This window comes from Sminthopsis crassicaudata, chromosome 2, assembly GCF_048593235.1.
Source record: "Sminthopsis crassicaudata isolate SCR6 chromosome 2, ASM4859323v1, whole genome shotgun sequence".
Classification (NCBI taxonomy): Eukaryota; Metazoa; Chordata; class Mammalia; order Dasyuromorphia; family Dasyuridae; genus Sminthopsis; species Sminthopsis crassicaudata.
The window spans coordinates 210,382,640-210,396,176 of NC_133618.1; the positions used below are offsets into that span (position 1 = coordinate 210,382,640).

General features: G+C 33.0%; 1 protein-coding gene across 2 annotated transcripts in view; it reads left to right on the top strand.

The window, feature by feature from the left end:
- Window positions 1–13,537, top strand: part of LTBP1 (latent transforming growth factor beta binding protein 1) — a 475,937-nt gene that overhangs the window by 369,777 nt on the left and 92,623 nt on the right. For both annotated transcript variants that reach the window (XM_074288158.1, XM_074288159.1), the window contains 2 exons: window positions 9,025–9,147; window positions 12,991–13,113. In XM_074288158.1, the coding sequence (XP_074144259.1) occupies window positions 9,025–9,147; window positions 12,991–13,113 (246 nt within the window). The remainder of the gene's footprint in view (window positions 1–9,024; window positions 9,148–12,990; window positions 13,114–13,537) is intronic.

Consider the following 13,537-nt stretch of genomic DNA (forward strand, 5'->3'; position numbering starts at 1 on the left):
AAGTCAGGAAGACTGAAGAACTAGGGAATAAAACAAGATAGAGTAAACATTATGTTAAATTGTGTGACAAACAATCCATGCAGTAAAGATTCATAGAAAGGTAAGCTCTGTTTAAATTGCTTTCTCCTTATCAAAATTCATTGATTAATCACTAATTGATTCTAGGAACTAGAATCAGAGAAAGAGCAGTAAGTATAGATATTGGAGAGTTTGGCTGAGAGCATAGAAGCACTTGTTGAACAATGATTCTTGGAGAGATCCCACTTTGGTGGGATTTGTATACAGATTTCCTTGGCTTCATTTACTCTGTAGAGTATTGGCTCTTCTCCAGCTTTAAGAAGCTGTGGTTTTTCAAGTATTATGTAACTTTTTAGTCAGTAGCTCTGAGTATGCACATTTCAGATTGTGTAGCATTGATGGTAAGGGTCATTTAACTCTGATGATTTTCTGCACATTATACATTTGGAGTTTCTTTATTACACTCTTCATTACAAGCATCTGTCTCCCATATCACCAGTTAATCATCCATATAATGTTCTTCCCTATGTAGGAGACAAGTGAAAAGGCTAATTTCCCATATCTTTATGGTTGTTCATTTTTTGTGATCCCATTTGGGATTTTCTTGACAAAGATACTAGAGTATTTTGCTCCAAACTACTGGATTAGTTTGCCATTTCCTTTTCCAGTTCATTTTGAAGATGAGTCAATTGAGGCAAATTGGTTTAGGGAACCAGGGAGTCACATAGTAAGTCTAGTAAGTGTCTTTATTCAGAGTAGAACTTAGTAAAATGAGTCTTTCTGATTTAAGACCTTTCACTCTCTCTACTGTACTCAGCTGATCTTTCTATATCTTAAGTTATATTTAATTCCCTTAAAGGTAATCAAAAATTAATCTGCTCAACATTTCTATGGATGAATGTTGGAAAATTTTTGGCATCCTTATGTAATGTAAAAAACTAAGTTTCTTGATTTTTATTTTGCCTCTTTTAGACTTATACAACTCATTATCCTAAATATAATTTTCAGTAATATGTAAGGTAAAGTAGTTATTAAAAGTGAAGACAAAATACCTCTATCTTTGTTTTCAGAAAATTGGAGAACCATGAAAATTTCTAGGCCATTTTCTTATATAGACTTTAGACAAGCTGATCACTTTAGGTTTTTGTTTCTGGTCTTTTATTTTTTTGTCTTCAGAAGCTCTTCTTAAATTTACCATAAATTAGGCTAGTATGGGACACTGGGTTTTTCATTCTAAGAGCTTAATTGTTTCTGAAAGTATTCTAAGTCAATTATTTCCTCATCAAATATTCATTGAATTTTCATCACATTAGATGTTATGAAAGTACAGAAAAGCTCTCAAAAATGTAATTAGAATTGTCACGTTACACAACTAGTGCACAGAATTTTTTAAAGATATAGAACATAAAAGATGCATTCTAGTTCTGTGAGGTATGTTTTATTATGAATGAATAAATCAGTTTGTTAAGAACTAGGCACTGCCTAAAGAGTAGGAATAAAACAACAAAAATGAAACAGCCCCAGCCCTTAAGAAGCATTTATTCAGAGAGAAGAGAAAATTTACTTAGGAAAAAAAAATACTTGGGTATGGGTGTTTATATCGGGAGCAGCATTTGGAAGGATTAGAAAGTTTTCACAGAGCTGGTATTTTGAGCCTCTAAAAAATAGAAGTGAGAGGAGTACACAGATGTGGAGAATAACTTGTACAAAGGCACAGAGGTGCTAGACAGAATGTTTTGCAGGGGGAACAGCAAGAATCATGAACCAAACTTCCATCAAAAGCTTTAGTCAAAATCTTGGGTTCTGGAAGACTATACTTGTGAAGATTAGGCTTTTCCAGGACATATCAAATTGCAAAGTTTTCTGGAGGCTTGGTGATCAAAGATATGACATATTAGATGATATTCCATTCCTGTATGGCTTCATTTCTGTAAGAAATGAATGAAAATATATTTCTTATTTTTCTTTTTGAATCTAAAGATAAATGATATGGTCAATCATTCTAATTGGATTACAATTCAGATCTTCTATTTCTCCAGGTACCATATCTACTAAGTGAAGCTAATAACCTTGGCAGAGAAGTGAACGAGGAAGGAGAGGGAGTACCTCATGATCTTTTTTTGACACCTTCTACCTCAGTGATAGCATAGTCTTTTTTCTTTCAAAATCTCTTTTTTGTAGCTGAATATCAACACTTAGTACCTTTGGTTTTCTTATCCAGAGTTCAGAAAGTATTCATTAGTTTATTGTTCTTGCTATTTTTGTTATACTTTTCTTTTCCTCTGTGCCAGCTCTAGCTTTCTATATACTCTCTTTGCATCATAGAATTATTTTCTACCTTCAAGAAATAGCTCAAGGATCTCTTATCTTAAGCACTCTATTTTTTAGAGATATTACTAGTAGCTTCTTCTCTTGTATTAGATTATATCTAATCTCATTACATTTATTCTCTCTCAAACATTTATATATATATACATATATATGCATATAAACACATATATCTACTTATCTTTCCTTTGCAATGTAAGCTTCTTAAGAGTAATGATTATTTCCATCTTTATATTATATTTATATTAAATGCTCACCTCCTAGTAAATAGAAGATACTTAAGAACTTCTTGTTGATCAGTTGGATAAGTTCCTATTAAATGTCAGACCTTGGTTACATTATTACATAAGGGCATGATGGATGCCTATGAGAATGAAAAAAACTGTATTGAGAACTATGTTAATTTTACCATTATGCTTAGTTTTAAATATTATTATACTATATTTCCTAACTTCCACTCCCACCTTGTATTACAGCTCAACTTGCCCTCCTTTATCTCTCACCCAATTTTTTCATTTTCAAACTTAATTTATTTATTTTTATTTTATTTTAATAGTTTTTATTTACCAGATATATGCATGGGTAAATTTTACAACATTGACAATTGCCAAACCTTTTGTTCTAATTTTTTCCCTCCTTCCCTCCTCCCTAGATGGCAGGTTGATCAATACATGTTAAATATGATAAGCTCTATGGAATTCTAAAGGAATAATGAAATTTGTGTGTATAACCCCGAAATAGAGTTTTTTAACATGGCTAGTAAAGTTCTGGCAATGCTTAACCCTTCATATTATTTCAGTTATGTTGTTCACACCCACACCTACACCTACACCCACCCCTACACATACAAATACATACACATTCTAGTAAAAAGCAAGTTTTTGCTTAGAACTTTTGTTGTAAATCTTAATTATACTTAATTATAACATTAAATCTTGAAGATTATTGGCATGCATTGACTATTAGCTTTCTGCACCATATTTGTATTCATGATGGCAGCATATTTAAAGATTTTTCATTGTTGGAGATAGTGTTAGAGTGATGCTGGTAATGTTTTGTGTGTGTGAGAGATTTATTATTGTTTTATGAGAGTGGGTTGAAGCAAAATAAGGAATATTGAAAGGATGTCCTTGAACTCTTGAACAGAACTTTTTTCTGCCTTCATTTTCTGGTGTAATGAAAATATGTTTTAAAAAATATTGAGATGGAAACTAGAGCCATAGTGGAATAAAGGCAGAGACTTGCCTGAACTGTGCTAAACCTCTCTCCAAACAATTTTAAAATAATGCCCCGACCCATACCAATAGACTTGTGATGGAAAGAGCTATCTGCATTCAGAAAGAGGACTGTGGGGACTGAGTGTAGATTACTACATAATATTTTCACTTGATTTGTTGTTGTTTGCTTGCATTTTGTTTTTCCTTTTTCCTTTTCTTATTTTTTTATCTGATTTTTCTTGTGCATCATGATAATTGTGGAAATATGTATAAAAGAATTAAACATGTTTAACACATTTTGGATTACCTGCTGTCTGGGGAGGAAGTGGGGGGGATAGGGAGGGAGAAAAATTTGAAGCACAAGGTTTTATAAGAGTGAATGTTGATAACTACCTTTGCATATATTTTGAAAATAAAAATCTATTATTTAAAAAAAGATAAATCCTTAAAATAAATTCAGGAACAGCAAAACCAACAAAAGGATGAAGTAAAACAGTTTTCCAATCTAAGACAATATAGGAAGTTGGTAGGAAAGATCTGTTTCACTGAGGAGAAACTAGAGTATAGTCTAGCACAAGCCATGTCCTGGAAGCCAATATTAGATCAGTGTAAGCCAGCCAATCAAAATCAGAAGAATGAAAAGAATAAAAGAAAATGTGAAGCATCTCATTAGAAAAACAACAGTCTGGAAACTAGATCTAGAAGAAAGAATCTAAGAGTTATTGAACTATTTGAAAGCCATGATTACAAAAAAGAACCTACCTATTATCTTTCAAGAAATTATTAAGGAAAACTTCCTTAATATCCTAAATCTAGAAGGTAAAATAGGGTTTAAAAATCCACTAATCACTCCCTGAAAGACATAACAAAATAAAAATTGAGAGGAATATTGTAATCAAATTCCAAAGGTCCAGGTTAAGGAGAAAATGATGCAAATAACTAGTAAGAAATAATCCAAATATTGTGGAACAATAAGAGACTTCTCATAATTTGGGCAATTACAAAAAACAGACACAAAGAGCATAAGTGTGATTTGACTATGATGGGATAATAACCCCCCCCAAAAAAAAACTAAAGGATGAAAAAGAGGTAGGATAGTGAGAGAAAATGGAAGGGAAAAATATAATGTGGTAAATAATCTCACATAAAAGAGACACACAAAAGCTTTTATATCGGAGAGGAAGGTGAAGTGATGATGGTAGGCAATGCTTGAATTTTAATTGGAATTTGCTCAAAGAATTAATAACATTATACCCTCAATTGGACATAAAAATGTGTCTACCCTATAGGGAAGTAAGAAGGATGGGAAAATAAATAAAAAGGATAGAAGCTGATAGAGAAAAGGACACATTTGGAGAGGCAATGGTCAGAAGAAAAAACTTTTGAGGTGGGTCACAGGAAAGGAGCAAGAAAGAGAAATACAGAGTGATCAACTATGAATGTGAAGATAATGAATTTACCCATGAAATGGAAGCAGATAGATTAAAAGCCAAAATCTTGCAATATGTTTAAAACAGTTGAAGTAAAAATTAGAGGTGGCATTCATGATTTTAGACAAATCAAGGAAACTTCATCTTACCCAGAGGCATCATAGACAACAAAAGAATATCAATACTTCACATATATCTGATGAGGTCTAGATTTTCAGGGTTCCTGGTCAGGGAACCAAATGGTGAGATCAGATTTTGGGGTTCCTGGTGAGAGAACCAAATGATGAGATTGCATTCAGGGAACCAATTGATGAGATTAGGGTTCCTGGTCAGGAGTTAGTGGCAGGTTCGGGGTTCAGGGAACCAAATGAAGATCTTTGTCTCCCCTAAATCCCCTTGGGATTTGGCCCAAGGGTAGGGACTTTTGGGAACTCCCCCTTCTGGTGGAACACAGATCCTTTGGAAAGGAATTTACAAACCCAAAAAGCTAGACTGATAAAAAGAGTTTTATTATCGGCATTGGGAATTCAGCCTTTGCTATGTATGAATAGAAAGGCTAAATTTCTTAGTGGTGAGGTCCCAACAGGGGAATAAAGTTTCTAGTAGAGAAATCCTGACAGAGAGATAGAAAGTCTCATTAGGGAAATATGTGAGGGAAATAAAGAGAGGGTAATACTGAAAGAGAATATTATTCCAACAGGCAGAGGCTGCTATGCCAAGAAAAGAGAGTTTCCTTGGCATGGCATATTAGTTCTTCTGCAAGGATTGGGTTTAAAATTGCCATTTTTATAATAGAAGGCTTTGCTACATGCTGAGGCCTGTTCTCCCTCCTGATGAAACCAGTGAGTGGAGTTTGAGCTGGAATTGAATAGAAAATCTTCAATTGAATAGGGTTGGAATTCTCCAGCTTAGGACTCAACCAGCCCCACCTAGATAACAAAATGAAGCTGTTTGTCCTCAGGTGGGGTCTTTATAGTAGCAGGATTCAAGAAGAATTTGTCCTTCAAGGAGTTTTATTTTTATTTTTTTATTTTTTTTATTTTTTCTGAGGCTGGGGTTAAGTGACTTGCCCACAGTCACACAGCTAAGAAGTGTTAAGTGTCTGAGACCAGATTTAAACTTGGGTCCTTCTGAATTCAAGGCTGGTGCTCTATCCACTGTGCTACCTAGCTGCCCCTTTCAAGGAGTTTTAGAGTTTCGGAGCTTCCTTCGTCATATCCACCAAATAATACAGAATCCAAATTCTTTTTTTTATTATTATAATTTTTTATTGACAGAACATATGCATGAGTAATTTTTTTTACAACATTATCCCTTGCACTCACTTCTGTTCTGACTTTTCCCTTTCCTCCCTCCATCCTCTCCCCTAGATGGCAGAGAGTCTTATACATGTTAAATATGTTATAGTATATCCTAGATACAATATATGTGTGCAGAACTGTATAGTTCTCTTGTTGCACAAGAAGAATAGCATCCAAATTCTTAAAGGAAAAGTTAAATGAGTTTACAGTAGGAGATAGTATATTTCCAAGGACTGATACAAAATGAAGTACACAATAACAGTAATATTTTGTGATCATCAACTATAAATGACGTTAGCTATTTTCAACTATACAATGATCCAAGACAATTCCAAAACATTTATAAGGCAAAATGTTATTCACTTCTAGATGAAGAGTAGCATGTAATTATTCCTTAAAGATACACCTTAGCATTACTAAACCTATTTAACCATTTAGACATTTAAATAAAAATAAATATATCTGTTTATTAATTTGTAATTTGGCAAGATTTTTGTATATATCTGATACATATTTCTGAAAAGAGATAGAGACTGGCCCTTTATTTTACTAGTACAGGGAAATCCTAAGCAAGGAAACTCCCTCAATATTATACAAGTTATCGGTTATTTTCTCTGCAACTTTTAGAGTTGACTAAAGAAGTGTTGACAAGTGCATTAGAATTCCTATGCATGCCAAGTTGTTTTTTTGTTGTTGTTGGGGTTAAGTGACTTGCCTAGGGTCTGCATGCCAAGTTTTAAAATGTTTTATCATATTTTTATTTTGCTAAATACTTCCCAATTACATATTAATCTGGTTTCAGTTGCACTGGCAGTGCCCTCTACATAAAGTTGATGCCTTTGACCTAGAACTCTGAAAGGTTAAGTGTTTTGTTCAGGATGATGTGACCAATATGTATCATCAGGAGAACATGAAACCAGATCTTCTCTGTCTTGGAGACTATACCATACTGCCTCTCTAATAAGCATGGGAAACAATCTTGTCAAGCCAGTAGAAATTTCAGAGCACTCTACCTCCTTATTAGTTGGTTTACAAAATCTGGACTGAAAGCAATTTTGTTAATTTATTTGAATTGGGAAAGAAATATGGTCTTAGGAATTGTTTTTGCTATTGCGTACTATTCCTCTGTAAATAAATAAGTCCCCAGTGACTGCATAATTAAAAGGGGCCGTTTACACATTTCTGAACTTGTTAACATTTTTGAAACCAAACCAGGTACTAGACATGATATTTTCCTTGCTCTGTCTGGAATTTCTATGCATGGTGTCTAGGCTAGTCTTGTTTCATTATTTATTTTGGCTCTGACTCTTGGCTCCTTCTCCTAGTTTTGCTTGGAGCAAAATGGATTCCAAATATTAAAAGATAGAGATGCACATTGGGTAAGCAAGTGGCTGCTAGGTGCTATTTTTGTTGTAATAATGCCAAGCCATTTAACCTAGGTCATGAAATGGCATCTTGACAAAGTAGCACATTCAGTTTTCACACAATTCTTTTTGCTTCATACTTCCAAAATTATATAAGCCCTTTACTTTTACCTATAGAATATTATTTGTGCATTTCTGCTTTGGAAAAAGTTTGTTGTAAATGTGATTCATGAAAAATATATTTTTCATTCAGCTTATACTCTGATTCTTGCACTCTCTGGTTTTGAATTTTTCCTTTTATATGAATTCAGTATTGTAGAATAAATATATGTAGAATACAATCCCCAAGGGAGATAATGATGTGAGTCCATGTGGAGAGTGTATGTCTAAGAAATGAAATTGAACATGCAACTCCCATTGCTTTTTCAAAAAAAAAATTAAAACACTTGATTAAAAACCACTAAAATTAACTAATTAATTAATTAAAACTAAATTCAAAGAATGTAAAGTAGTCCCCCTTTTAAAAATGATAAATACAATGTTTTTATCCATTTAGTTATTAGATATATTCTCTATTACTTCATTTTTTTTAGCAATTCTCTGCTATTATTTCCAGTACAAGATGTCTAACTATTAGGAAATTTGTCTTGTGGGTCAGCTTAGACTTTTATTTGAGTCCTCTCTAATTCATAGTCATTTTAGAATATTTCATTTTTGTAAAATCCTTCTGACTCAGCTGTAAATTAGACAGTTTTCCAGAATCCTTTTCAGTGTCCTGATCTACCTTTTTTTCATTCACAGTTTCACTCTCCCATATTTTTCTCTTTGCCACAGAGGATTCACCTCTTATTTCTTGTGGCCCTTCATTTCCATCAAAATCTTTAGTTCCCCAATTACATCCTGAGAAATACTTCGCTAAGGCTAGCAGATGAAAAATTCCTTGAGAGCAGAGATTTTTTTTCCCTTTGTTTTTATATCTCCCGTCTGGCATAGAACCTTGCACATAATTGGCATTTAAATATTGAATTGAAATTAAAAGTACTTCCTTCTAGTCATTTTTCCTTTGCTGAGATTAATTGCTTATTTACAGAATTTGCTTGGTTTTCTTAAGTTGTTAAGTAATTTCATATTATAAAATTGAATTGACAAATTTCTGTTAAAGGTGAACTACAGAAAATAGTTTATTTTATTATGTTAAACATTATCCTTTCCTACTAAAGCTATTTATCTAATATCAAATATAATTTAGAAGCAATTGCTGAATTTTTTGAAACTTTCTGTAAGGGCATTTCTCATCAACCTTATTGATGTTTTCTCTCTCTCTCTCTCTCTCTTTTAAAAAAACTTCCTGTTTTATTTCCTCAAGATATTGATGAGTGCTTGGATCCAAAAGTATGCAGGAATGGCAGCTGTTCCAACCTTGAGGGCTCTTACATGTGTACGTGTCACAAAGGTTACAGCCCAACTCCTGATAGAAAGCAATGCAAAGGTAACTACATTAATGAACATACTTCTTTTAAAATCTGATTGGTTCTTCTTAAGTTGCCAGTCTTCTTTGTGTGGTATTGTTGGAGTTCAAAGGAGAGTCCAAGTTACAGTTGGGTGTTATGAGGTATTTCAAAAGAATTTGTAGGCTCAGACAAATCTCCAAGTCGGGGGCAAAGTTTATTAGAATTGTAATAATAATTAAAGTGGGCTAAGTTCCAAAGAATTTAGGAAAGAACCATGAGCAAGAAGATAAATTTATAGGAAAAAGATAGAAAGATCAGGTGCATCATATCACTGATATCATTTTATGGTTTAGAGGTAGAATCTCAGACTTGAAGTTGAGGAGTGGTCTGGTATGCATCCCATTATTGAATTCTATGACTTAGAAGTAGAGTTGTACCCCATTATTGAATTCTGTGGCTTAGATTGTCTCAGAAATTTTATTATTACTGACCAATAGATTATTATCTGATAGCCCACATTGTTTGTGGAATTATAGCACTCCCAAAGCCAGGTAGCCTTAATGTTAAGGTCAGGTAGCCTGATTGCTACATCCTCTTTAGGAGCTATACTATATCATTATCAATTAGAAACTTTAGAGGAACTGAACAATAGTTTAATACGATAGCCAAAAATATAAGATAAAACTTTCCACTAAGGTACTTCTCACAATCACAAAATGTAAATATTAGCAGCATTCTCAGTAACTTTCTAATTCAAGCTATGTCTGAAGGAAATTAGGTATGAAGAAAAAACAAAATAAGTGATCTCAAATGTGATCTCAAGTGATCTCAAAATGGAAGAAGTTCCTTTTTGTTGATAGTCATTTTCCAGGGAATGGATGACCAGTTGTAAAATATGTTCTAGGGAGATTTCTTTTTTGGCTAACCATCAAAACCCTATCCATTCATCTCTAAAATTGTGATTCATTAATTTTGGGACCAGAACAATTCTTGGTGACCATTTACTAGTGAAAGCATATTGATGGATGTTGTATACATGGCTCCAAAATCACAGGCCTTTGCATTATTAGCATTATATTACATTATAAGTTTTTAAGTTTCTTTCAGAGAGGCATTAGGATGGTTTACACTGTGGTCAGACCACATCTGGAATATTATATTTATTTTTGGTTGTCCAATTTTTGGAAGAACATTAATAAACTAGAGAACCACTCTAAGAAACTCTAAATGATTAACCTGAAAAAGAAAAAAAGTTAGAGGGAACTTGAGCCCTCTTTTAAAATATTTAATGGGGTGTCATGTGAAAACAGAATTTGGCTTGTTTTGCTTGTTGTAATGGACTGAGAGGTAAAATTTCAACTCATGCTAAGAAAAAAATCCTAATAATTAGAGCTATCCAGAAGAGGGCTGCTTTTGTGTTTAATGAATTCTTCTTCAATTGAATGTCTTCAAATCAAGGTGTACTTAGCACAGTGCCAAGTATATGTTAGGTGCTTAGTAGATGCTTTTTTTCATGCATTCATGCATTCAGTCACTCAAACCTAGATGACTATTCATCAGGGATCTTGTAGAGATAGGGATCATAATAGATGACCTTTGTGGTCTCTTCCAGCTCTGAATTTCTGTGACTTTGAATAAAAGTGCTTATCCAGTACATTTCTTTGAAGTGGAAACTTTTCTTCACCAAACACAGGAATCCTTTATTTTAGTTCTCTTAGGAGAAAAAATAAATTCATTTTTAATAATGTGAACTACTCCTTTAAAAATGCTATTGAAATCTGTTCTTTAGAGGGAAAATTGAATAATTTTTGTTTGAGAAAGAAAAGTGATAAGCTGGATTTCCTCAGTGTCTCAGTGATTCAGATTAGTATTTGGAAGTTAACTCTTTCACTAGATTAGTTATGTTCTAAATGAAACCCAGTGGCATGAAAGAGTTGCTTCTCAAGATGTTGGCAATTTTCTTACAAGAGGAAGGAAAAATCCGGGCCCCTTTTTCCTACTTGCCTATATTGTTTCTTAAAACTGTCCCTTACTGCTTATTTATTATGTATTCTTATCCACTTGTCACACAGTCCTTTCCTTCAAGAAGCTTATTTTCTAATGAAGTAAAACATCATTTAAAAGAGTAAAAGAAACAGGGGGAATATTTGGGAATTGGAGTAGAAAATTCTGCTGTATAGGATAAGGCCAAACATTTAGATACCAGAGTTTGAAGAGGCAATGGGCAAAGTCCAAGGCTCTGGATAGAAGAAATGAGGATAATGACTAGAAGCAAAAAAAAAATGGTGTTAAGATGATTGGGAATTTGTTTGGAAGTCTTGGTTCCCAGAAAGATAAGGAAAAAGCTCACAATAACACAGCTGAAGAACCCTTGGAATGTTGGTCTCCGTGTTTCCTTTTTGTGAACAATACCTTTCTTGCTTATGCACATTGCTTTGAAGTTTTCAGTGTGCTTTTGTACTCATTATCTTATTTGATCTTCCCCAAAAAACTCTGGGGTATGTAGAGCATGTCTAATTATTAATATCGTTGTTTACATTTACTAAAGCAATTGTGGTATATAAAAAAGAAGTTCAACGTATTTTACAAAAAATATCCAAATTAGTAGTTAGAACAATCCTTTGTTTTAGTCGCATAGAAATAGTGTAGCATATTAAGTAGGATACTTGACTGAGTTTAGAAGAATAGCCATTTTAATATTACTACTGGCATTTTGCTAACTGTGTGATCCTGCATCACTGAGGTTCAGTTTTTCCATCTATAAAATAGCCATAATAAAAGGCTCTGAAGATCAAATCAGATAATCTGTATAAAGTATTTTGAAACTCTTAAAAGATTACATAAGTGTCAGTTGCTTACTATGTTACAATTTTAAACACATATGATATCCTTCAGAATATTTAAATAAAAATTTGTCTCAATATTTCTTTGGGGCCTCTTATTAAATCATTTCTTTTTTTTTTCTTTAAATTTCTTGTAGCCTTCCTAAAACCAGTCATATTTTCTCCTTATTTTCCCTTCAAAACCAGTCTTATTTTTCTTTTATACCACTTTTATACCCTAGATCTTATGTTTATAATAAAAAAAGAAACTATTGTTCATTTTTTATAACTCTCCCAGTATTTTTTATGTTTCTAGTACTCAAGTCTTTCTCTACCTTATTTTCTTTATTCCTCATTTTATTCTTACACCTTTTTTTTAAGCCTTCTCATGCTTTTGAAATTCTGCCTTTCATGCAATTCCCATGGTCTAGGACTGCTTGTCAATTATACTGTAGTGCTGATAGCCTTCTCCTTTCTTAAGAACTTACTATGTTCTATTGAATATTTTTTATTTCTCTCTAAAGAGTTTCTGTGAATGTGATGATATAGATTTCTGAATTGGTTTAACATTTTATTAGTCTTACCTTTATTTATTTTTTTGGAACAGAAAGCAGAAGCTTTTTATTTTGGTCAGTCAAATATTTATTAAATTTCTATTTATTAGATATCTACTCTGTGCCACACACTGTGTAAAGCACTGGATGTTGTGTTAAGTGCTATATCTGTAAATAATTATTACTATTCTGCAGTGTACTATTTACTGGGATGTACTGGGAACATAAGATATACAATATAAGGTATACAAAAGAATATTAGCTTTGTGTCTTCCCAAAGATACAGACACACTATGCCAAATGCCAGAGAAACTGGCATCCTCCTGAGATTTCTGTTTTCATCTGAGTATGAGCCTCTAGACAGTGGCATTGGTCCTGAACTCTGAGACTGATTTGTAAGAATTGGAGAAAGTACCACGTAATCTAACTGACCATCTAATCAAATGACTATCTATTTAGCCAAGAAGTCTAAGTTTAAAATATTTACTTCTCTTTTTATTTACAGATATTGATGAATGTCAGCATGGTAACCTTTGCACTCATGGGCACTGCAAAAACACAGAGGGTTCATTCAAGTGTACCTGTGGAAAAGGGTATCATCTGTCTGCAGCAAAAGACCAATGTGAAGGTAGGAATATGATACAAATATATTAATTGAGTTTAGCTGAATCACAGACTTTCTGTAATTCATATACATATATATGTGTATATGTATATACACAGAGACATATAGTTATCAGCACCTCTAAGCTGCTGCATTTGCAATAATATATTATGAAAACCACTTTTTTGTTAGAGAATTAGGAACAATAATATGAGCAAGTCTCAAATGTGGATGATAATTGCTCTTAGAAGGCTTTAGGTAGTTTTATAGTTATTGTATATATCAGGAATCAAGCAGTATTCTTTATAAAAATATCAGTACATGTAAAGATTTTTTTAAAATGTGCAGGTAGGAAAATACATGTCTATACAAAGTGGCATTTAAAGCCGCAAAATTATTGGTGTTCTATAAATGTAGGACTGAAACTCAAAAAAATTGAATTGCTCTA